General features: G+C 44.9%; 1 protein-coding gene across 2 annotated transcripts; it reads right to left on the bottom strand.

The window, feature by feature from the left end:
* Window positions 1–4,525: 4,525 nt before the first annotated feature.
* On the bottom strand, window positions 4,526–14,857 carry PPP1CC (protein phosphatase 1 catalytic subunit gamma). Of its 2 annotated transcripts, none has more exons than XM_078857538.1 (7): window positions 14,365–14,857; window positions 11,960–12,091; window positions 11,259–11,489; window positions 10,230–10,334; window positions 8,191–8,414; window positions 7,114–7,248; window positions 4,526–6,192 (listed from the first exon to the last, which is right to left on the bottom strand). In XM_078857538.1, the coding sequence occupies exons 1-7, from the start codon at window positions 14,432–14,434 to the stop codon at window positions 6,097–6,099; spliced, it is 993 nt and encodes a 330-aa protein (XP_078713664.1). In that variant the 5' UTR covers window positions 14,435–14,857; the 3' UTR covers window positions 4,526–6,096. The 2 variants fall into 2 exon arrangements, with proteins under 2 accessions (XP_078713664.1, XP_078713665.1); XM_078857539.1 differs by having other exon boundaries at window positions 14,380–14,857.
* Between the last annotated feature and the right edge of the window lie 8,381 nt (window positions 14,858–23,238).

Raw genomic sequence — 23,238 nt, 5'->3', positions numbered from 1 at the left:
TGATTCATTGATGCAGAGTTTGACCGTAACGGCGGAGGAAAGGAGGCGTGCAACATTGTGGCGACGTGGGAGTGGAGTTTGAAATCCGGTGTGACTATAATTAGAACCGTATTTTTTGCGTACGGTCGCCCAAATGTGGTTAGTATGACGTACTCACTGTATTCAATCTGGCTTAAAAAAAACATTACATCTCGTGATTTATTTTGTGAACTTATAAACCAAAAGGAAACTTCAAAGGTGCTGGCTGAGGACGCTGTCCCAAAAAAACATCTTTAGTTCCAGATATTCCAAAATTATGTTGTCTGCACAGGGCATTGCAGCGAATATCAATTGTTGGTGCGTACTTTTTGTTGTTGCCACGGTTCAACATCGAAGCTTTCTTGCCTTCGACTATAGTGTGGTGAAGTATGGTCATCGTAATAACCCCCTCGGGCCGATCGACATCTCATTGAGCGGTGCGTTCAGGAAAAACAGGTGGTAGTACATTCCACAATTGTTGTGACATCGGCCGTGTTACAAGTACTCTATCAATGCTTGGAATTTTTCACCACAGGTTATTGAGGGGCTCCTTGGGTTTTCGTATTCGAACGTTGGCGAGATGTTAACTACCTCGTCTGGTATACAGGAGGTCGTGGAGTTCGATCCCGATCCTGACACCTGTATAATTTGGAGTTTGCGTGTCTCTCTCACCGTGGTCGCGTGGAATTTTTCTCCGGGTCCTCCGGTTTTTCCCTCCGCATTTCGAAACGTGTTTAGAGTAATGTATTTGGCTGCAATACATTTCCACGTAAGCCACTTACTTAGTTGAGCTATCATTTGTGGCCAGGTCGCTTCTGAAAAAAGAGCTCTTGAACTCAGTGGGCCTTACCTGGTAAAATATAAATTTTAGTTTGTATAGTTTATAGCTTAGGAAGGCTTAAAAAAGTGTACGTCCTTCGGAAAAAAATGATATCCTACTCACGAACTGGACGTCAGCAAGTTTCACGTTCTTTACGTTGTCAAAGAAATGCAATTGGGGACGCGTGGCGAACGTGTTTTGTGAGTTTCGCAGCTCATCCCGTTATGACCAGCCACGAAAGAAGCCGCACATGGATCATGACGGAGATGAATCGTTACATGCCTTCGTTGATCCCAGGTCTCCAGAGTTCCTGGAACATTTTTTTTTTAATTTCAGACACGTCTCACTCACACGGCTGCTGATCATTATGAACCAGATTGAGTTGGCCCTGCCACTGTAAGAACATTTTCCAGATAAAGTGTGTCAAATGTATGGGGCCCTCAAGGAGTTCAGAAGTGAGTTTCAAGTGACAGTACGAGAAGATACCGAAATTTCGATTTAAAGCTTTCGTGACTGCAGGGATTCATCTTCTTGGTTCTTTCGGTAAAGTCACGTAGAAGGGAAGTAATAAAATAATAAAAATAAAATAAATATAAATAAAAATAAAACATAATAAAACAATTCTCACTGAGAATTGTTTTATTATGTTTTATTTTTATTATTTTATTACTTCCCTTCTACGTGACTTTACCGAAAGAACCAAGAAGAAGATACCGAAATATTTGCCATGCTCAGTGCAGATTGACATTCATATTCGCTTGGTATTCGGACATTGTGCCTGTATAGCGTGACATGCGGATAAGCTGCCCTTGCTATTTACAATGCCAATGGAAAATTCATTGTTGCAGGCAATGATTGATAACTTATTTATTCTCATTGTTTTGTTGTTTAAATAATGGATTAATTAATGTATAGTGGTTTTCAAATACAGTACTGGAGACCCGAATACCGGGTCTCCAGAATGCAGGAAACTCACCAACGTGATACGGTGACCGATGCTGGTATCACACAATTTCCTATCTCAAATCAATAATATAATTGAATTATTATTATACATTACCTGTATATTCTTATTGTACAGCACTTTGATACTGTAGTAGTATAAAAGTATGTATTTCCCGCACCTGCGATGAGCACGGTTGGTTACGAGGGGTGGGAAAGCAGTTCAACATACATATGTTTTATGTTTTGTTAGGATTGTAGTGGTGGTCTTTTAGTTGTCTGCCGTTTGAGCAGACTTCACCACACTGGACAGTGCGGGTTGGTGAAGAGGTGGACCCAAGGTTGCTCCAGATGTCACCAATTATGTTGAAAGGTGGCTTGGCATTAAACACAAGTCATTGCGCTAACCACTCTGCCACTACTCCTAACCTCTTCGTATTTTATACGAGAGGTCTTAGGTAAAAAATAGTGTTGTCGCAAGGGTAACCAAATCAAACCTACGCAGTTTTTTTTTACTTGCAATATTTTTTTCAGCAATGCGCGTTTGGTGACCTATTCAGCGCTCCGTAATCAAAGGGGCAGATACCACGTGTGCAACTCAAATGCAGAGGAACTGGCTCATCCGGCTTCCAACATCTCATACGTGCAATTACCGCCCGTGACGGTAACAATTAGGCGTTAATGAACGTGCAAAAATGCTTCCAATCCGTCCGTCTTCACACTGGCGAACCCACATCACCTAATTAACGGCAGGTGGTCGCGGTGGCAATGGGCGACTGAATGTGTTGCGTTTCCTGCGGCCGGCCAAGTCGGATTGAAAATAGAAATGTGCCGGAAGAGTAAGATGGATTGTGGGTGGGGTTTGAAGGGATTACCACATCACCAGACGGACAAGTTCGAACCGGTCATGTTATTGCACTGTACGCCGACCCTGGTACACCCAGTCGTATTCTGATAAGACTTAACGTATCTGCGAAGTGTTTTAAAAAATCCCACTTGGCTAACATTGCGAGCTTATCGCCCCTCCCCATCTCAATTTGTTGAAATACCTCACGGGCCAAATGAAGTGCCTTGAAAATGATGCGGAGATGCACGGATAAGCGGTGACTTTGGGTCTCAATCAGCTCCAGCGCTGGGCCAATTTAACTTCAACAAAGGGAGTTGGTATGTATAATGTACATGGTAAGGCACCGTTTTAACATCGATCAGTTTCACTACGGTGTTTGCTGCACCAGTCGTTTTGATTACACTAGGGTACGATCAGGAAATGTCAAATACTGTATAAAAAAAATCGTACATTTCCTTCCTTATATTTTTGCTAATCTGGAAAGCCCCATTATCAGGTGTACTTTTTATTTTAACGAGAACCTATTTTCCAACATGATAAAGTTTTGTTTTGCAAAGGAAATGTTAGGACACCATGTGTTATGGGAAAATGGTACTGGTTTCCAGCTAAATGTATTCGAAACTATACTGTTATTTTACCAGGTAAGGTTCATTTCCTGATCGTATCCACGTGTAATCAAAACGACTGGTACACCGAAGTGAAACTGCTCGATGTTAAAACGGTGCCTTATAGGTACGTTATACATCCCAGCTCCCTTTGTTGAAGTTAAATTGGCCCAGTGCTGAAGATGATTGAGACTTGAAGTCACCGCTTATAGCCCTTTTTGAGAAGCGATCTGGCCACACAAATGATAGCTCAAGTGGCTTATCATGCAGAAATTTATAGCAGCCAAATACTTGAAACGCATGTTTCTATGCAATGTTTATCCTAGCATTTAAGATGACCCTGGTTATTTGATGGCACTTAAAACACAAGTGGACTCATCTGGAAATCCAGCCAACTCACCAGGATGTTACTGAGACTGCCAATAATCTATAACATTATGGAACCATCTTTATCATTTTGGTCATGCCCTTTATTGTAATTCAGGCCCCAAACCATGGCTCTTTGTTAAAGGAATAAAAACGAATTTCTCCTTACAATATCATAGGGCTCCTTGTTAAGAGGCAATGTGAGTTACAAACAGCTTGGAACAAGATTAAAACCCCATTACAAATTACGTAAAATAAACTCACTGTACTGTTTACTATGGTTGGTTTAACATAAAAAAAATGCCTTCCCCCCCCCCAATTTAACCTACAATATTGAGAGATGTCTTATCCTTCCAGTTAAGATTTCATTGCAATGTACGTGCTTTTTTGATATGCAATACAGAAAAGGGGACTCATAAAAAGTTGAAAAAAACGTGAGAAGTGTCAGTAGTTTATAGCGTTGGACTGTAAACCAGTGGAAAAGCCAAAACATTAAACTGAATACCACTGTAAACATGGTTAGACTGAATTTAACTGCAGGAACCATAGACCATATGCGATTGCCTTAAACTGGCTATATGAAAATATAATGGGGACAGGATTATAACGGTTTAATAGATCGGAGGGTAGTCTGTTGCTCATACAAATTTACAATTAATTTATCATCCCAAAAAGGTTGCTTTGCCTCAGCACATAACATCGCCAAAGCTGGTAAAAAAAGAATGATAAACATTGCGTCAAACATGATGCTGCATAATGCCAAGCGGACGACTTAAGTTGGGTTTACCTTTATACAAGAAAAACAAAACCACGCCCTTCAAAGTGTGTTCAGTGCAAATCGCCAACATTTAAGGAAAAACTTCGGTAATCAAGCACATGCAGCACGCAAAACCGAGTCGTGGTGATATATGTGAAACACATCGAGTGTATAAAATACCATTTATTACATTCAAGAATACAACTAAATACAAAATCAAGACTGGAGCCTACGGCACTATTGAATGAGGCAATAACAATATCCGCTTACAGGGCAGAAGGTCACGACACCTGCAGACGGCGATCCACTGGCCGTTCCCGCTTACCCGCCCATCTCTTCTCATTGCGAGGTTTGGCCACAAGACAACTGATGGCTTCTATAGTCTGCCAAATCACAATTCTACTCAATTTATTTCAAGGAGAAATCATTTCTTTTAAAGGAGGCTCAGTTCAAGAACCCTACACCACTAAAGCACACATAATAGGACAAAAAATTTAAAATAAAAAAACAGCAGTCACAAAACAGATTTGGAGTAGACCCAACCGCTTTTTTGAGTGGTGATTATTGTCCGTCTACATTACGTATGTTACACCACAGAAAACTTCCACGTGCTGGCAAGCGAAAAAATAACAGAAAATAAAAGAATGGACAAAGCAAAACGTCAACTCACAATTTACCTCTCTCCAGATCACTTGTATGTACACAAAGCTTTAAGGTCGAATTTTTTAAACCCCTGATTTTGTGGTTTATAAAAGCACTAAACTCTGGAAAAAACGAAAAGCAGGCCAAAGAGGAACAGGTGCCAGCATAAGTTTTGCCGACGTGTGAAAATGTAAATGAGCACAATACAGTAAGTACTAATCGTCAACGTACATCGCAAACGCCTCATTAATATCAAGTCTGTGTTTCGCTCCGTTGGTCAAGACATTGCGAGCCAAGAACAAAATGGAACCGTAACCCTTGGAATGCCAACTTTTGCAGTTGCCAAAACAAAAAAAGCTACCAAAGAAACATTCTATTCAATATGCACAACTTGGGATTGCAAGGGCCACGCTGGAACCATGGCAACGATATGAAAAGGACTGAGCCAAATAACGGCGAAGACAACACGCACGGCAGCCTGTCTGCACACAAGGGGAAGAGAAACTTCCGATTCCCTCCAATGTATTGCCATGCTCAACCAGTCCCCTGGGGACCAAGGCAGCGATTCCATATCAGTACCATGATGCCCCTGAGTATGCGTGGGGGGGTTGTATCCACTGTGCTCCATTTCTCAAAAGACAGCTAAGGACAAAAAAAGAATTCAGGTTTCCTGTTCAATTAAAAAACGAAACTAAAAAAAAATGGCCCTCCCCCCACCCGCCCGCAAACAAAAAAACAGATCACGTAATTAGACAAACTCCTGCGAATTATGCAGCACTACAGCGCCTAGCGAGGCCAGACTAGCGAGGCCAGGCTACGCAGCAAAACGCGTCAGCGCCCCCCAATGACCTGGACTACTGGCACAAGAGGGTCCCCCGTGGGAGGCAGCGACTAACGTACAGGATGTGGTGTGGGGGGCTTGGCTGGAGGGGAGTCTGAGAAGCACTCTCATCATTTGTGTCGGGTAGAAACCGACCCGGTCCGCTTTCCATTCATCCTTCGGCCGCTTTTCAAAGTTGGGTTGAGGGGGGGGGGCAAGGGAGGTGGGTGAAAGATAGGGGCGGGTAGGAGGTGGTGGTGGTGGTGGTGGTGGGAGCAGCTATTTCTTCTTGGCGGCGTTCCGTGGCGGAGTCACGGGCCGTCCAGCGTTCAGGCCCACGTACGGAAACTTCTTTTTGTCTGCGGGCTTGAGGATCTGCAATGCACACATAGATCGTCATTGTGAGACTCCTCGTAACTTTAATAATGCTTTTACAAACCGAGGTGCGAGTTACGTAAGCCTCAAATCGCTTGCGAGAAATAATTTTGACATGCATGTGATACAATGACCACAATACAGCAAATACTTTGTCTGGTAACACTACCTCAAATTACAGAGTAGTTGCAGAACATTAAACATACTGCAGCAGGCTGGGTTTGTTTAGTGCAAAGCTCTGCAATGATGGCACTCTACAATGTTCATGACCAAATGCTCCAATTGTTAAATGTATTATGACATCTTTATTAACCTCACCGTTTAACCTCCAGGATCCCCATAAGGAAAGTTAAAAGAGCACACTGGGTTATCAAATTGTGCACATTATGTATTTGCTTGCACAACAACTACATAATGGAATCAGGTGTCCACAACCTCAGTTATTTATTTCCATTAGTCACATGCTTTTTTACTTAATGCATTTTACAAAACGCACACCAGAGTGTGCAAATGATGAGCAATACGCAGCCAAGTCAGTTCTACTATAACGCGTAGCGTTTTCATAACGCGAATTGGATACAACGCGATGAATGCATCGGGAAACATTTTTATAACGCGGATGCTAATTGGACATAACGCGATTGACACTACGTCACGCGAGTAGGAAGAAGTGGTTGTTACGCCTGCCTAGGCGTAGCATCATCGCACAAGGGCGGGACACGCTGCTGGGTGTTTCTAGATGCCACCCACACATGCCTCAGTCTTTGTTCAGCATGCGTACGCATTACACCAATTTATCACGCACCGTGCATTACTACACTATTTTTTACACAACGCGGCGTTGTTCAGGAACGCTGCTACTGCATTTACGGGAAACAGATGGTCGCCCCAATGACGAAAAGCTACACAGCAGTCTCTCACCTGGAAGGAGCACATGAGCGTCTCGTCCACGCTCATCATGGCGCCCGCATTGTCAAACTCTCCGCAGTAGTTCGGCGCCGAGAAGAGAGTCACCAGCTGCCGTTTGGCAAAGAACTCGTAGCCGTCCTCGACAACCTGAACGTGAGAAAAGGGTAATTTGAGCCTTGCTGCAGTTCAAACAACATCACAGGTGGAGGCTTCACATCCCCCCCCCTCCCCCGCCCACATACGCGACGGGCGTAGCACAGCAGAATGACGCTCGTCTGGTTTTATACCATGAACTTGTTTAACAAAGTAAACTGCTGTTTATTGAAAATACATTTGGAAAATCTATAGGGATAGACATTTATGGAACAGGGGGCTATTTCGGGTGCGAAAGAAGTTCCACATACATACACCAAGACTAAATAAGCTACATTTGACCAACTTCATCCAATTCGCCAGTTGTAATCAAAAAGGGACTAAAATTCCATGCTTCAGTTAGCACACAATGGCAGGAGTGGCCATTTAAGATAAAAACATATTTTGAAAAATGGTAAGTTACTCAGCTTATTAAAATAAAAATAGCCATTTGAACCTTCTGGCGGTACCCCGGGACACCATAGTACTCCAGCTCTTGCATAATGTCCGTGATGCAGTCATTTTAAGTCTTTCGATGTTCGGCGATGCGGCAATCGACTCATCTCGACGAGCTGTGCACGATGCACCACTACGGTGCGTACGAGCGTTCAGGGTTTCAGCGTAATCGTCCTCGCTGCGTTTCGACATCGCGGAGTAGCACCGATTTTGGATTGATTGGTACCCGACCCGCCGAGTTAAGTACACCCCTGGAAAAAAGTGTCCCAGATATAAAATATTTAATTGCCTCAGCCATTTGTATTATTTGGTACCCCAGGGTACCGCCATGAGGATAATTTGTATTTCAGAAAGTTATTCATCTTACTTCTTGATGAAAAGCCAGTGAGTTGACTCTGCATTACAAAATCCTTTCTGTCTTTCCCAGATGTTTGTGGATACATCCATGGGAGCGCCTTGCTTGTGTGTGCGCAGCCAGTTTTCCCACGTGTCCCAGCTCACCTGGTGCGCCCTGCAGATGAGGTCCAGGTCGTGCTTGTGAAGAAACTTGGCAACCACTTCCGCTCCGAAGGTGAAGGAAACACCGCGATCATTCTCGCCCCAGCCCATGGTGTCCTTGTCGGGATCCGACCACAGCAGATCGCACAGCAGGCCCTGGTCTGGCACGTCCGTAGGACGCATTATCCGTCGGATCTGCTCCATCGACTGCAAGTCTGGGGACAGGCCTGGCCACACACACACACATAACTTCATGTAACATCTGTACGCTCCTGCACAAGTGCTTTGCAAAATACACAACAATCTGGTACGGTTAAAAAGTTATTTTAAAAAAATACTGGCCATGCAGTGAAACCTTTATCCTCTACACCAGATTGAGATCGACTTTCTTGAGTTTGGCTAATTCAGGAAATTATATTGAATCAACAATTTTAAGCAGGACCCACGTGACTAATTCCTGACCATGGCTAACATCAGTTATCACAAGTGCCCCATCCACCCCACCGCTTGACCATTCCTAAGACTAGCATGGTCAAGTATGGTCAAACAACCCCCATTAGACACTGGGGAGGCCCCCATCCAGCAGTAGTTTAAAATGGGCTTGTTTACTACTACTACATATATACACAATACGCAGAGAATATTTAGGGGCGAATGCAATACACACACGCGCAATACAAACATCAATACAAAGATCCTCCATATAGCCTTAACTGACCATTGGGACAAAGTACTGTCAGAGACCACCTATGAAGGCCGGGACAAGTGGGTGTGGGTGACCAGCACCACGCCCGATCGACTTTGTCTCCCCAGTGGCGATGTTTACACACCGCGCCAGGTACTCATTTGAGGCAGAATCAATCTCGGGGAGGCCCAAGATCGGTTCAGATAATTGTCACTGGTGTTGGCCGCGAGGGGGAATCGAACTCTGTTCCCAGATTCTTAGCACGGTGCACTAACCACTACACACGCACAATTAACTTACAAATGACATACGAACATAAACCAATGATATACTAACACATACATGCAAATATACGTTAAACATGGCATATGTCGATACCATAACATGCAAATGACCAAATAAAGGCAGTCTGTATGAATGCACACCAAGTAAATTCACCCTCGATTACGGAAACATGCACGCACCTACAAATGCAAAACACACATTACCAACCCCATCCCATGTCTCGCTTAGGAGTAGGGTGAGGGGGTTACCTTGGTAACGTGACGTCCGTGCGTGACCGGACGTCGGTGTTTTATTAATTTAAGTATAAACTACTGCAGTACCTATCTCGAGAGGATGGTGGTTTTTTTTGTGAACGTTTTACGGGAAAACTACAAACATTTCCAGGTAAATTGTTTTATGTAGTTCAAGAGAATAGCCTTAGCTGTAATACCAACATTGTGGGGATAGGGTTTAAGGTTTTATGGCAGAGATAGGAAGAGATGTATAAACGTGTATTGACAGCCCCATAACGAGTACTGTAGTTCCCAGCTATGGGAGAAACTAACGCCGTTCTCCAGAAAACACCCTTTCAGGGCAAAACTTAACAAAAGCGACCCGAATATGCTCTGCGAGAAAGCCTGTGCGTTGTACAGTATTAAATTACTCGAAAGATTTCTTTAGATTGAGCGGTAACCCCAGGAACACCCACGTGTGCTAATCCTGACAAGCAGTAAGCACATCAAGGTTTAAGCTGCATTCAGCATACGCATTTAAATCACATTCACAAGGCGTCTCACCAATGGCATCGCTACTACATCTACTCAACTCCTCCGCTCGCACGACTACGACTGCATGCGCGACTACACACCCAAAAACATGTGCACCTTTTAGTTGTCGGCTCACCAAGATTTTTCCGTTTGACCCCCCTTACAGGCTAATGGAAGTACTCTCCAACATACACGAATAAGCCAGTGGATACTTTACACCTCGCCACCACCTTCATTGATTGGGTGGCTGCAGGGGGGTTTGCGCACAATGTCCGGGAGCCATTATGGGGTTGAGAAAAAAAACTTGTTTGACTCTTCCGTGTTACCTCCATGGCAGCAGAAGATCTTCTCGTCGACGATCGCAGCGATGGGTAGGCAGTTGAAGCAGTCGGTGAAGGTCTTCCAGAGCTTGATGTTGTATCGCCTTTTGCCTGCACAGCGAGCGGCAAAGCTGTTCAATAGCGACCTAATACAAGAAGAATGTATTCTTTAAAAGTTCCGCTGGAGAGATTCGGTCAATGAAAACAACCGGCCATGTTTGTAACACCCAGATGGCAAATTGCCAACATTTAAAAGACTTGACAAGCTTTTGTCCAATGTTACAAAGCATGGAATGCATCACAAATACATTGAATAAAGTTAAACCCAAACTTGAAAAGTGAGTAACAAGCAAGACACACTGCCACTTTGGAGTGCAAATATCAAGCTATCGCTCGTTTTTTCTTGCTGCCAACAAGCGCGCAAGTCTGCGCACCTGTATCAGTGCACTTTGCACGGCACCTTGCATACCAACTGTGCTACAAAGCAAGGCGCAGGGTTTCCTTGGCACATCCACCACACACAGGCAATGCCACACAGCCAATTAGAAGTGGCTTACACCTCACACTCTCATGCCATAAACAGGTTGGAACCCCACCAGTCTCTACAGGCAACAAACCCGAGTTGGCCGCACAAACATGTAACAACCCCTCCTCCACGCCGCAGTAAAGGGCTGCATTTTAGTCGCACACAAGAGCACCTTCCAGCTAAGAAAGCTCACACACAAGGCATGTTACCACACCACGGGCCCCATAAACCAAGTTACCGCTGACACACGGCAACTGCAAATAAAGAAACGCCAGCCCACACACACAAGGAAACGCACGCACGCATCCCCAACCCCACTAGAAGCTGGGGTCTCTCTACGTGGCAACGCCCCTGCAGGGGCGGTCACAGGCTCTGTGCAAGTTGGGCCACGGGATTACAGAGGACAGTGTCGCTCGGAACAAATAAATCGTTAAACCTGCACACGTCAGCCGAGGGGGGACAAACTCCCTCTGGCCACCCTGCTGGGACCGGGCACGTGCGCAACTCACACTCGTCATAGAAGCCGTAGATGCGGTTGATGCTGGCGCACTCGTGGTTTCCGCGGAGAAGGAAGAAGTTCTCCGGGTACTTGATCTTGTAGGCGAGCAGCAGGCAGATAGTCTCAAGCGATTGCTTGCCACGGTCAACGTAGTCGCCCAGGAAGAGGTAGTTGCTCTCAGGAGGGAAGCCGCCATACTCGAAGAGCCGCAGCAGATCGTAGTACTGCCCGTGGATGTCACCTGGCACCACAGCAACACGCAGGGACCCCAGTCACACAGTGCCCCCAGCCATTTTTTTCAGCAACAGAACTGGGCAGAAAATACTCTGCGATTTGGCAGTCTTTCCCATAAAATATTGGCAAGTGCCCTTTTATGTATGAATGAATCTGGCAAATTCGGGTAAAATTGTATCCGATGATGCAATTATCAGTTTCCAAAACAGATTTTAAAACGTTAACATGGAAATGGACCAACATGTGCATGCAATCATGCCCAATATGATGAGAGTCGGGTTGAGAACCCACGCACACACAAGACAACTAAAAAAACAATTCACTTTATTTTTTGCAGCGTTTCCTCCCCTCCGGTAGAACGGAGGCGCCTGCTGTTATATAAAATGAGTCTTGCCTAATCTCCCGGCCCGAGGTGCGGGCTTCCCACCACCACCCACCCCCGCCGCCTCTCCCACCGTGCGTCACGTCAGTTTTTACCGCAAATCTTCAGCGGCGCCTCCAGCTCCAGAAGGATGGGCTGACTGAGGAAGATCTCGCGGGACTTTAAGCAGAGGCCGCGGATCTCGCCTTCCGTCAGCTGCACGTTCTTGCCTGGTCGTGACCCACGCACTGCGGAACAATTAAAGTGTGGGTGCGCTTTTAAATTACACGTTCTTCACACTGCACGGCTAACGCGAAACCCCGCAGAGGTGCCGCATACTCTCATCTTCCGCGAGTTGCCACCGTCCCCCACCCACCACAACACACTTAATGCCTGCAATGTGCGCCTCGCGAGTTCAGATTACGTTTTAAACAGGCACCAGTGGGTTCGCAAAAAGCTCGTCGACAAATTGAGTTAAAGCCGCGCTTTGCGGCCAAACGGGGGGCAACATGTTGTTCGCATCGCCCGTATCGAATGGGCTTGATGCGCGCGGATTTCAACAGCGAACGAATTGGAATGGGGGTGGGGGGGTGCAAACTTGAAACTTTGGCGGCCGGGTTCTGGGTGAGGTTGGGGATAACGCGGAATGGTGAAAGGGGTCGACGCATGAAGGGTGGAATGCACAAAGCTAAACTTGCCGCCAAATAAGGAAGGGACCCTTTCTATATGACGACACTAAACGCCCCCCACCACTACACCTCCCGTAGCTTCATGGTTAGGGTGCGATTCTGACGTTTTAAAATAAGGTAAAATGCTCATTAACGAGGAACGTGGTGGATCGCTAACAGTTGTGTCGAGCCCTGTGCTCATCATCCCCAAGCTTACTGGGAAATAGATTTCAACGTGGAAGAGAGGGTTTAGTAACGAGACGTTGCCGAAGGGCTCAAAATGAATAAACACCAATTGAGACACCCCCCGTCTGCTCCTAAGTGCAATAAAACGGGAGATTCAGACGAGTTTCAGAACGCTCAAGTCATCCGCAACACGCTTGACCCCATTCTAATGGAAATCCTGTTCCATTTTTTTTAACAGCCGATACTTTCGTCGATTCCATTCACAAAATCAAGTTGTGTGGCGGTTTATCGTCATAATAATTTTCAACTCAAAAACATTAGCAGCCCCCCCACACATCAACATCACAACACCACCACCACCAACTCCCCCCTTCCCCACTGTATGCCATAAATTTTAAGACGTTGTATTTCGCATTATTGTACAGCAGCAGCACACGCAAGGGGCAATAGTCCATTCAATCCTCGCCGTTCCCTCCCCAGGGCCTTCGTTTCCAATGACTTCATCGACCTCAAAACCCGCCTACACCACCACCAACCACCACCCCCTCCAAACGCACAGTAACAAAGCCATGGCTGCCCGCCCAGCCTTCATCAAGCTCCCAATTTTGATTAGCCATTGTAATTTACAAAACCGGATTTAGTAAAGGTGGTACTGTAACATCCACCCCCCACCGCCTTTTAAATAACCACTGCTCCAGTGTGTCTGTGGGATGGGTTATTTGACCATAATTCTAGATTGGAAGCTTTCGTGACTGCAAGGATTCATACTCTTAGGTTTTTTTTATCATACTTCACCGCGCTGGCTTAAAAAAATGCTGGTGGTTGAAGACGGAGTTGGCAGAGGAGATATACGGTGCACACCAAGAGATGTTGGTTGTGCTCAAAGGATAATGCAATGGGAATTCAGTCGTGAAATCTTGATTGAATTTAGGCCAGAAGTGGCCCATCATAGCCAAAGCCAAACAATGGATTTGTGAAATAACCCGACCAAACAAAAGATAAACTCCCCCGCACATTTTTTTTACCTGCTTGAGAAATATTTGTTTTAAAAAAACTCCCGCAATTTTAACGGTGTACATAGCAGCAAAAGAGAAATGCAATCATTGTACATTTTAGATGTTCGAGTTAAGGTTAAGTTAAAATGCCCCACACCACCATGACACCACCGGTATTAAACCACCACAGTAGTTTCGCTCGAACAATAAAACATTTTTTTTCGGAGGTTAACGCTTTTAACTTTTAAGCCTTTCAGTGTTGTTCCAAAAAAATAAATCCACATTTGAGCCTCGCTTTAAACGCAAAGAATAAAACATTTAAAACAAAATCCCCACGTCCATTTAAGGGCGTTAAAAGCCTCAGCGCGATCCGAGCGCCGCGTTAACTCCACACAGCGTGGCGACATCACATTAATTCACCGATTTAAAACAAAGCACACGCTAGCCACTCACTATAAACAACAACGTAGATCACATTTACAAGTTAAAAGCGTTTAAAGTTAAACGCGACGCGGTTAACGCCACACGGCTTTAAGGAAGGCCTTAGGGTGTTGAACCACAAAAAACGAAGCTTTTCAACCTTTCGGCCCCAGTTTTTTTTAAAATAAACAATCGCGAACGAAGCACCCACATGTGACGGTGTAAAGAATATGTATAAATAGTTATAATTACAAGTGCTGTCGTTACCTTCGAGCAACCGCGCTATGATGCTGTCGATGTTCAGTTTGTCGGCGTCTGCCATTTTCTCAAAAACTGGGCCCCCCCCCACTGGCACCAACCCCACACCACAACAAAATAAAAAGCCTTTAAACGCCTAACAAACAAATTTAACTATTAGCACTGTCGCTTTATGCATACGTATATCGATCTGTTACAGATAAAAAATGGCAGACGGATTTATTGCCTCTACGCGCGTGTGTATTAGTTAAATGTTTAACCCACACACGCTACGGCAATTGCGGCTTGTTGGGGAGATGAGTTGGTTTCGTCGACTAAAACTAACGCGGTTGCTGCGAAGAAGACGACGATGATGATGAAGACGGCGACGACGACGATGATGATGATGGTGGTGGAGGCGGGAAAGCGGCAGCGTCTTTCAAGAGACGACGGAGAGAGAGAGGGCGGAGGCGGATTACAAAAAAAGAGAGCCGCTCAGAAAATGGCAGCCGTTAGGGCGCGGATTGATACACGACGCGCGCTGCCCCCACCCCCACCCGCCCGCGCGAATGAAAGTAGTGCGCGTCTCCTCCCCCCTCTCTACGCACGCCTAGACTAGCCCCGCCTTCCACTCCCACTAGCCACGCCTACACGTCCAGCAGGCCCCTCCCCTCCACCACCACACCCCCCACAAGAAATCGATTCGCAAGAATCGATTTCTTATTCTTGGTTCTATAAAATAAAACGGTAAAGTCACGTAGAAGGGAAATAATAAAATAATAAAAATTAAACAATTAAATACAGATGCTGTCTTTACGACAGCCCTGTTCTTCACATGAGGACGGCTGTTTGCGTTGTGGCCGAAACGTCGTGAGAATTGTATTTTATGATTTTTTATTTTTATGATTTTATTATTTCCCTTCTACGTGACTTTACCGAAATAGCCAATAATATGAATCCATGCAGTCACGAAAGCTTTAAATCGAAAAAAATAGATTTCTTTGTTTTGGGGCAAATTCATTGTTTTGGTCAGAATCATCAGAATATTTATTGAGACTGCAGGAATCGGATGACCTGTTAGGTTCTTTTTCACAAATGTACCAAGTAGTCGGGGATATAATTGAATATATTTAATTTAGATAATTTAGCTGCTGTAAATTTTAACGTGATGAGCCACTTTCGTTGAGCTATATCTATCATGTGTGGCATGGGTTGCTTATGAAAAAAGAACTGTATAGTAGCTCAAGTGGGCCTGGTAAAATAAAAAATAAAGTTTTACTGACACGGGAATCGATACGCGACTAGTCAGCGTGGGATTAACTCGTTGATACCTGAATCGATCCAAGCCGCACCCACTCGACCACCCCGCCTCCGGGAGCAATGACGTCACACGGAAACCGTGGCGTCACGCGCACCAACCACCTTCCGTCGACGCGATTGGCTCGTTTCAGGATGTTACGTAGGAGGTCGCGCGTCGATGATTGGCTGGTCGGCGGATTTTGTACCGAACGCCCCTCCCCCCGGCCTGGTACTAACCCCGCCCCCTTCATTAGCGTACACCACCCCGCCACCCTTCATTAGCATACAACACCCCGCCCCCTCTAATTAGCATACAACGACTACGCCCATCTCATTAGCATACGACCACGCCCCTTCACTCAGCATGCAAGCCCCGGCTTTATCCCAGTGGTGAGCGCCCTCAGGATGAAGGCGGCTCACCACTTCCCATTTCAAAGAAGGCCACGGCACTGTGTCGTTGCGTTTGTTGACGGCGGATGGAGGAGCAGCGGCGCTTTAATTCATCGTCGGTTAATGACAGCGCCGAGGAGGGCTCGAAGCCGGTTTCGTTGCGAGAAAGTGCCCCTGGAGGTGACACGAAACGTGCGAACCGTCGGACGTTTTCTCCTTCCTTACTCGCCCCTAAGCGAACGTGGCGACCCAGTCGAGACGCCCGATTGTTTGCGCGACAATTTTCGCCGTTTAAGTGAAGCCAAGTGTCACTTTCGTCGTAAAACGGACGCGGATTTTTTTTTTGTGCCTCCGCGAATCGGAGGCCGCGGTATTGAAATGGCGGCCGGGGGAGCCCCTCCCCCCTCGTCCACCACCAAATCCAGTGTGACGTCACATCCCATGACGTCACGGGACGAGGCCCACGTGACCTTGCACTGCCCTCCCCACCTCCACCCATCCCCCATGGTTCAGGGTCAAAGATTCCGGTCACCACGTGCACTCCTTTAGCCAGAGCCCTCGCAAGTCAAACTATAAACTACTTTCCTCTTTGGTGCTTTCGGTAAAGTCACGTAGAAATAAAAATAAATTAAATAATAGCATACGATGTTTCGATTGCAACACAAGCAATCAATCATTGTGTTGCAATCGAAACGTCGTATGCTATTATTTAATTTACTTTTCTTTCTACGTGACTTTACCGAAAGAACCAAAGAGTAATTCCTGCAGTCACGAAAGCGCCAAATGAAGTTTATAAACTATTTTATTTCACCAGCTTAGACCCACTGAACCATATAGCTCTTTTTTTGGAAGCGAACTGGCCAAAAATGATAGCTCAACTCAGTGGCTTATATCGTGTGGACATTTATAGCAGCAGCTAACGCGTGGTGATGTTGATTCTAAACTTGGAGGGGAAAACCGGGAGGACCCGGTGAAAAAAATCCACGCGACCACGGGGAGACAAACGTGCAAACTCGAAATAATGCAGCAGGCGGTCAGGGTAGAGATCGAACCACACGACCTCCTGTAGACCAGGCGAGGTAGTTAACATCTCATAGCCACCGCGGCGCCCCTTATCATGCCAGTCTGGTTAGAAAGCAGTCCCAACTGGTCACCCCGCAGCATGTTTAACACAAGCCTGCCTGCCTGCCGATGAAGACAGAGGCGGTTGCAACAGATCCAGAGGAGTTTGCATTGGTTGCTTAAACAGATTCTGCCGACTGATATATTTGTGTGGAAAGGCAATACTTGTATGCGCTATGAAGAAGGGTTATTGCTCGAAACGTCGCCTTATATAGTTTTACATTTAAGGCGTATTGACGAATGTGCTGAGTCTTCTGTTATTTATGCACCACTGCCAAGTCAGCAGCAAGCAGCATAACCAAACAATGGGTTTAATACTGTCGGCTGATGGACGAAAACAGTTCCATTTTTACCGTATGTGGGGATATATAACGCAGTTCTGCTACAACGTATTAGTTTTTACCTGTGCAGATTATTGACCGATTTACATGCTCGCTGATACATTGCTCGTGGCCTGGGGGTCATAGGTTGCATTCCCAACCTGCCGTGGCAGGTGAAGGAGCATCGTGGTTACGTCGGAATGTAAAAGGCGAGACATACCGTCCTGTTCTTGCTTAGGTAGCTTCCCACCCACCTCGTTAATGTAGAGCAGGCGATTCATACAATCCGTGCGCAGAGAACACCGATCCAAAAACACCCTCTGCGCTGTTAAGCAATTATAACATCTGTGAAGCTAATGGCTCAGTGACGCTTTACCTGGGGAAAAAAGTGGTTTTATTTTAATATTATTTAGCGATTAGCTTACCTTTCCTATACCTTTCACTCATATCCCATCGTGTTTTTGCATTGTGTGTTGTAACCTTCTGAGCTTTGTAGCTCATCGGATTCCTCCAGTATAAATAAAGATTCTGAAATCCGATACGGTACCCTCAAATCAGCTCTACCCAAACCTGCCCCCCGTCATCATCAGTGCCTCCGTTGCAAAATCTGAGCACACAAATGTGCAAGAATCACTTGGCGATGGGACATGGAAATAAACCAAAAATAAAAACATCGATATAGCAAACACTCGATGTTTTTAATGAAAACATCGGTGTACACTAAAATATCCGAAGGCAAACATACACGATGTTTTCGAAGACATAAAACATATTTACAGGAAATATGATATGGAAATATTCGTAAGAGGTGTTTATTATCCCCCCTCCCAAATAATAATGAATAATTAATAAGTAAAATGGCAAAACATCTAATAAAAACCACGAGGTTGTTGTTGCTAGGTCAAAACTTTACTAAAAGATTCAGGCCTCTATAGTTTACACACCTTTCAAGGGCATTTGTAGAGGCGGCCGTGGATTTGTATTTTCGTCAGTTTTACATGAAGGTGGGCCGGCTGGGATATTTGAATATTTCGGATTTTTGGATTTGGAAAAACGCAACGTTGAAAGGAAATCATCAATGTCAAAACATCGATGTATCCGAACCAAAACATCGATGTTTTTTGCCCACCATCGCATATTTAACTTGGGCGACGGATCTTCAAAAGGTATAATAAACCTTTTAAATTAGTGGGCTTAAGACTTTTAAATAATGTGGTTGCTTCACAGTCAAATACTGCACGTGGAGTAAAGAACTCTAAATGCCAATACAAAACACAGTATACAGTACTCTCATGCCTATAACCAAGCCATTCGGAACGTTCCCAATCTCATCAGATCTTACAATCTTAAGCAGGGTTGAGCCTCAATAGTGGTTGGGTGAGTGACCGCCATGCACATCAGGTTGTGACAGGATAGCTGGATGGCTAACGTGACGAACAAGACAAGAGGCAGTGTTTTCGAAAACAATAATCCATTGTTTTACTGTGCCTGCATGCTGCCCGCCTGCAACCTGCACTGTATCCAGCCGTGAAATGTCATCGAATAAGTCTCCAACAATTAACAACAGCGTGGGAGAGTTCTTCATTCAGGAGGAGTTTGACAAAAGAGCTGTACTAGCACGCATACCGAATACCAACAATGTATCATCAAAAGAGCCCCGTAAAAGTTCATTACTACGTGCCCCGGTGTGAATCTGAGACCGGGTGGCTGAAGCAAAGGCATACGTGGTGTTTGAGGCAATGACACAGTTACGGATTAAACCAAGCCCTTCACAGGGCAACTCCATTCTCATGATGTACCCACTGCCTCCCACGTGCTCTGATGTGGCTAGATGTTAACTATCTCGCCTGGTCTACAGGAGGTCGCGGGTTCGATCCCGACCCTGACGCCTGCTGTATATTTGGAGTTTGCGTGTCTCTCTCTCATCATCACGGTGGCTAGGAGATGTTAACTACCTCGCCTGGTACACAGGAGGTCGTGGGTTCGATCCCGACCCTGATGCCTGCTGTATATTTGGAGTTTGTGTGTTCTCCCCGTGGTCGCGTGGATTTTTCATCGGTTCCTCCGTTGTACCCCCTCCACATTTATAAACGTGCGTTTAGAATATTTGACTATGAATTTCCACGTGATAAGCCACTTCGTTGAGATATCATTTGCGAGCAGGTCGCGTCTGAAAAACAGCTATATAGCTCAGTGGGCCTTACCTGGTAAAATAAAAAGTTTAGTGGGTTAGCGTGTGATGCATTGTGTATATTGATCAATCCGTGGCATAATCACAATGACTGGCCATATGTGAATAACAGAGACGATGTGGTCTTGCACTTCCGTGATTCAGCAGGGGGCGTCCTGGTGCGGTTGACAAGAGACACCAACTCACCTTCGACGCAAGCAGTCCATCCCATCGATGGCAATACCGTCCATCAAGGATTCAAACGTTTAAACGATAATCATCGCAGAATACAAAGACAAGTCCATGACGCCACCGCCAGCAGCCACGCCAGACTGGTGATGTGTTCTTCCATCGATCTGTAACCCCCATGTCGGCGGCTCCAATAAATTGGGCTGAACTTATCCATCCGAACACGCCTGCGAGGGGAGGACGTCATCCACGGAGATGGAGCGATGACATCGTTATCGTGTGCAGAAGCTCGGCGGATTGTTGCATCACAGGGCAGTGAAGCGATGGTGACAGCTTAATCAGGGGGGGCTTTCTTCAGCGGCGGATAGATCATGGCTGACCATCCACCTGAAATAGCTGACCATGAGTAAAAAAAAATATATTGCTTCACGATTATTGCCAGCAAACGTTGATGCAGTCAATTATGTCCCGGAAGCTTTGTCAGTGGGGAAAACTTGCGACTCAAAAACAAGACGGGGCTTTAAAATGCTTAAGTATCGAGTATAATTTATATATTGTTAATGTTACATTAACAAACCATTACACTGCAGTACTGTCTAACACAAAAGCCTCGTCAGTTGAATGATTTAAATTAGTGTTTTATGGCCACTTTGAATATTCCGTGTTAAGAGCTGCACTGTTCTGTATTTTGCCTATTTATCTCAAACTCATCTTTAATGTTCATTGAATAATTTAACAGGCTACGGCAACCATCAGGGTTCGCTATTAACACCTTAATTATGTCGATACGCCGTTGGCACCAATCTCTCAAATTGATTGTCCGAGGTGCTAATGACGTGACATTTATTATTTAAACATACGCAGAAATCTCAGCGTTCGCTAATTATACAAAAAAAATTCGGAAATGCTGCGGCGGGGAGGACACGGAATGTATACAGCTCTTTCAGACGTGTCCGTCTCTAAATGGAAGGGAAAAAAACTAGACGTCGGCAGTTTAACACGTGGTAGGCTTTCGCGACCAATATCATCCATAATAGTTTTTTTTTGGCTTAGATCGCGTAAATATAAATGCGTCGTTAAATCCGCCACCGCCCGGCACAGCCAAATAGTTAGGTTTGTCACGTAAACAGAACGTGGCAAATTCGTGTTGTGGCCGAAACGTCGTGAGAATTGTATTTTATTATGTTTTATTTTTATTATTTCCCTTCTACGTGACTTTACCGAAAGAACCAATAAGATGAATCCCTGCAGTCACGAAAGCTTTAAATCGAAAAATAAAAGTGATTTCCATTTAATAACCCCCAAAAATTTCGAACAATGTTGGCAGCTCTTTTAATAAAAAAAAGTCAGCGGTACCTAGCCATGTGGGTAGCCTAAACATGACCTGTAGCTCCACGACCCCACAAGCACCGTTTCAACGCTGGTTGCTTCGATATTTGAGTTATGGGGGTTATGCACAAAGTTTGTTCCCCGTTCTCGTTTCACCTTGCCCGAGCAGACAGCAACTATGGCTGGAAGGATTACCAGCAGGGGGTGTGTGTGGTGGGGTGTTTGTTACGGGGAGCGGTGGTGCAGCGGTTAGCGTGCTGCGCTACGAACCCGGCGACACGGGTTCGATTCCCGCTCACGGCCAACACCAGTGACGATGATCTGAACCGGTCCTGGGCCTCCCCTAGGTCGACTCAGCCTCAAATGAATACCTGGTGCAGTGTGTAAACATTGCCACTAGGTAGACAAAGGCGGTTGGTCGTGGTGCTGGCCACCCACCCCCTCGTGTACCGTTCCGGCCTTCATAGGTGCTCGCTAACAGCACTTGCCCCTACGGTCTGTTAAGGCTATATGGGGGATCTTTGTCTTTGTTGTCACGGGGAAATGTCACAGGAGAAGAAAAAAACAACATCAGCCTCTTATTTGTGGCTCAGTCGATGACGCAGGACTCAAATTTTCAAATAAGTTTAGATGCGCGAGTGATGATGTCCTCGAAAATGGAACGGAAGAACCGAATTGAGTTGGTTATCAAGTATAACCCGTAAAAACTAAGTTTTTCACTATAAATCCTTTATATGCGTGGCGGCTAGAGTCCTCTCGTCCTCTGGCTTGAGATGGCTGCCACCTATGAGTCAGATGATTGCATTGCACCATTAAGCAATTGGTAATTAAATATATTTTTGTCCTAAAAAGTGTAAAATTTTGGAAAAAAATTTCACGAACATTAATTGTCACGCACAACGAGTCTGTGTGGAAAATGTCAGCTCGATTGGATCACGGGAAGTGGGTTAAAAAACGACCGAAAGATTTGCACGGTCGTAAGCAAGCGAGCGAACTTAATATAAAGGATTAAAAAGGGGGCATTTTTAAATCATCCCCCCTCCACTATTTTCTCTCCACAGTCGACGATGCACATTTTTCTGAGCACCTCCATACATACGGTACTGGGTTTCCAATTTGACTATGTTTAATTCGAATAGGTGCTATTGTATTCAGATAAATGTCACACTTTGGACAGTCAACAGGATCAATAAAATTGATTTTCCTATCCAAACAATGCATCCTAATTTGAAATAGGATAATAAAGCAAGTGCATTTCATATCAGCTTTCGTGGCTGCAGGAATCTTTCGGTAAAGTCACGTAGAAATAAATAAAATAATAATAGAATACGACGTTTCGATTGCAACACAAGCAACCATCATCAGGTACAAATGAATAATAAAACAAACATAGTAAACTTGGAAATATAATGCAATATAACACAGAGAGTCGGCCAACAAAACAGTCAACACCCCACCTAGTTGATTACGTTCTTCGTACTTCCAAGTTTACATTCATTTGTACCTGATGATGGTTGCTTGTGTTGCAATCGAAACGTCGTATTCTATTATTATTTAATACAATGTATTTCTTCGTGACTTTACCGAAAGAACCAAAGAGTGCATTTCATATCGTTACATAATTCAATGCACTCAGTATGCAGCTATATCAAATTTAAGACGAAATAAGCCACCCATTGAGGATTCCATCCAATTGTGTTTCTAATCGGGATGACACATTCACGTGTGGGTACTTTGACCTCTACCGGGACATCTGGCCGGTGTGGAAAAGTAGGCCTGTAAAAAAAGCAGGCATTATCACGATGGTAAACAACGCCAATTAGCGAATGCTGGAAGATAAAAACAATTCCGTTTTTTGAAAATTGGTAAACGACTCAGCTTAAAGTTTATTTTTATTTGTATATATTTTAAGTGATTTGTTTACCTTTCCTATACTTTTCACTCCTATCGTGTGTTTTGTATTGTTTGTTGTTGTAACGTTCTGACCCACCCTTACTGGGCATGTGAAAAAATTAACCCGTAAAAACAAAGTTTTTCACTATAAATCCTTTATATGCGTGGCATCGGGGC

Source organism: Lampetra fluviatilis, chromosome 6, assembly GCF_964198595.1.
Source record: "Lampetra fluviatilis chromosome 6, kcLamFluv1.1, whole genome shotgun sequence".
NCBI lineage: Eukaryota > Metazoa > Chordata > Hyperoartia > Petromyzontiformes > Petromyzontidae > Lampetra > Lampetra fluviatilis.
This window is presented reverse-complemented; position numbering and strand designations above follow the sequence as displayed.

Coding starts and splice junctions, on each gene's coding strand:
- PPP1CC (XM_078857538.1), bottom strand. CDS start 14,434: ATGGCAGACGCCGACAAACTGAACATCGACAGCATCATAGCGCGGTTG. Junction 7,249..8,190: donor TCATCTGCAGGGCGCACCAG/GTGAGCTGGGAC, acceptor TCTCACGTTCAG/GTTGTCGAGGACGGCTACGA. Junction 6,193..7,113: donor CGCTCATGTGCTCCTTCCAG/GTGAGAGACTGC, acceptor TGTGCATTGCAG/ATCCTCAAGCCCGCAGACAA.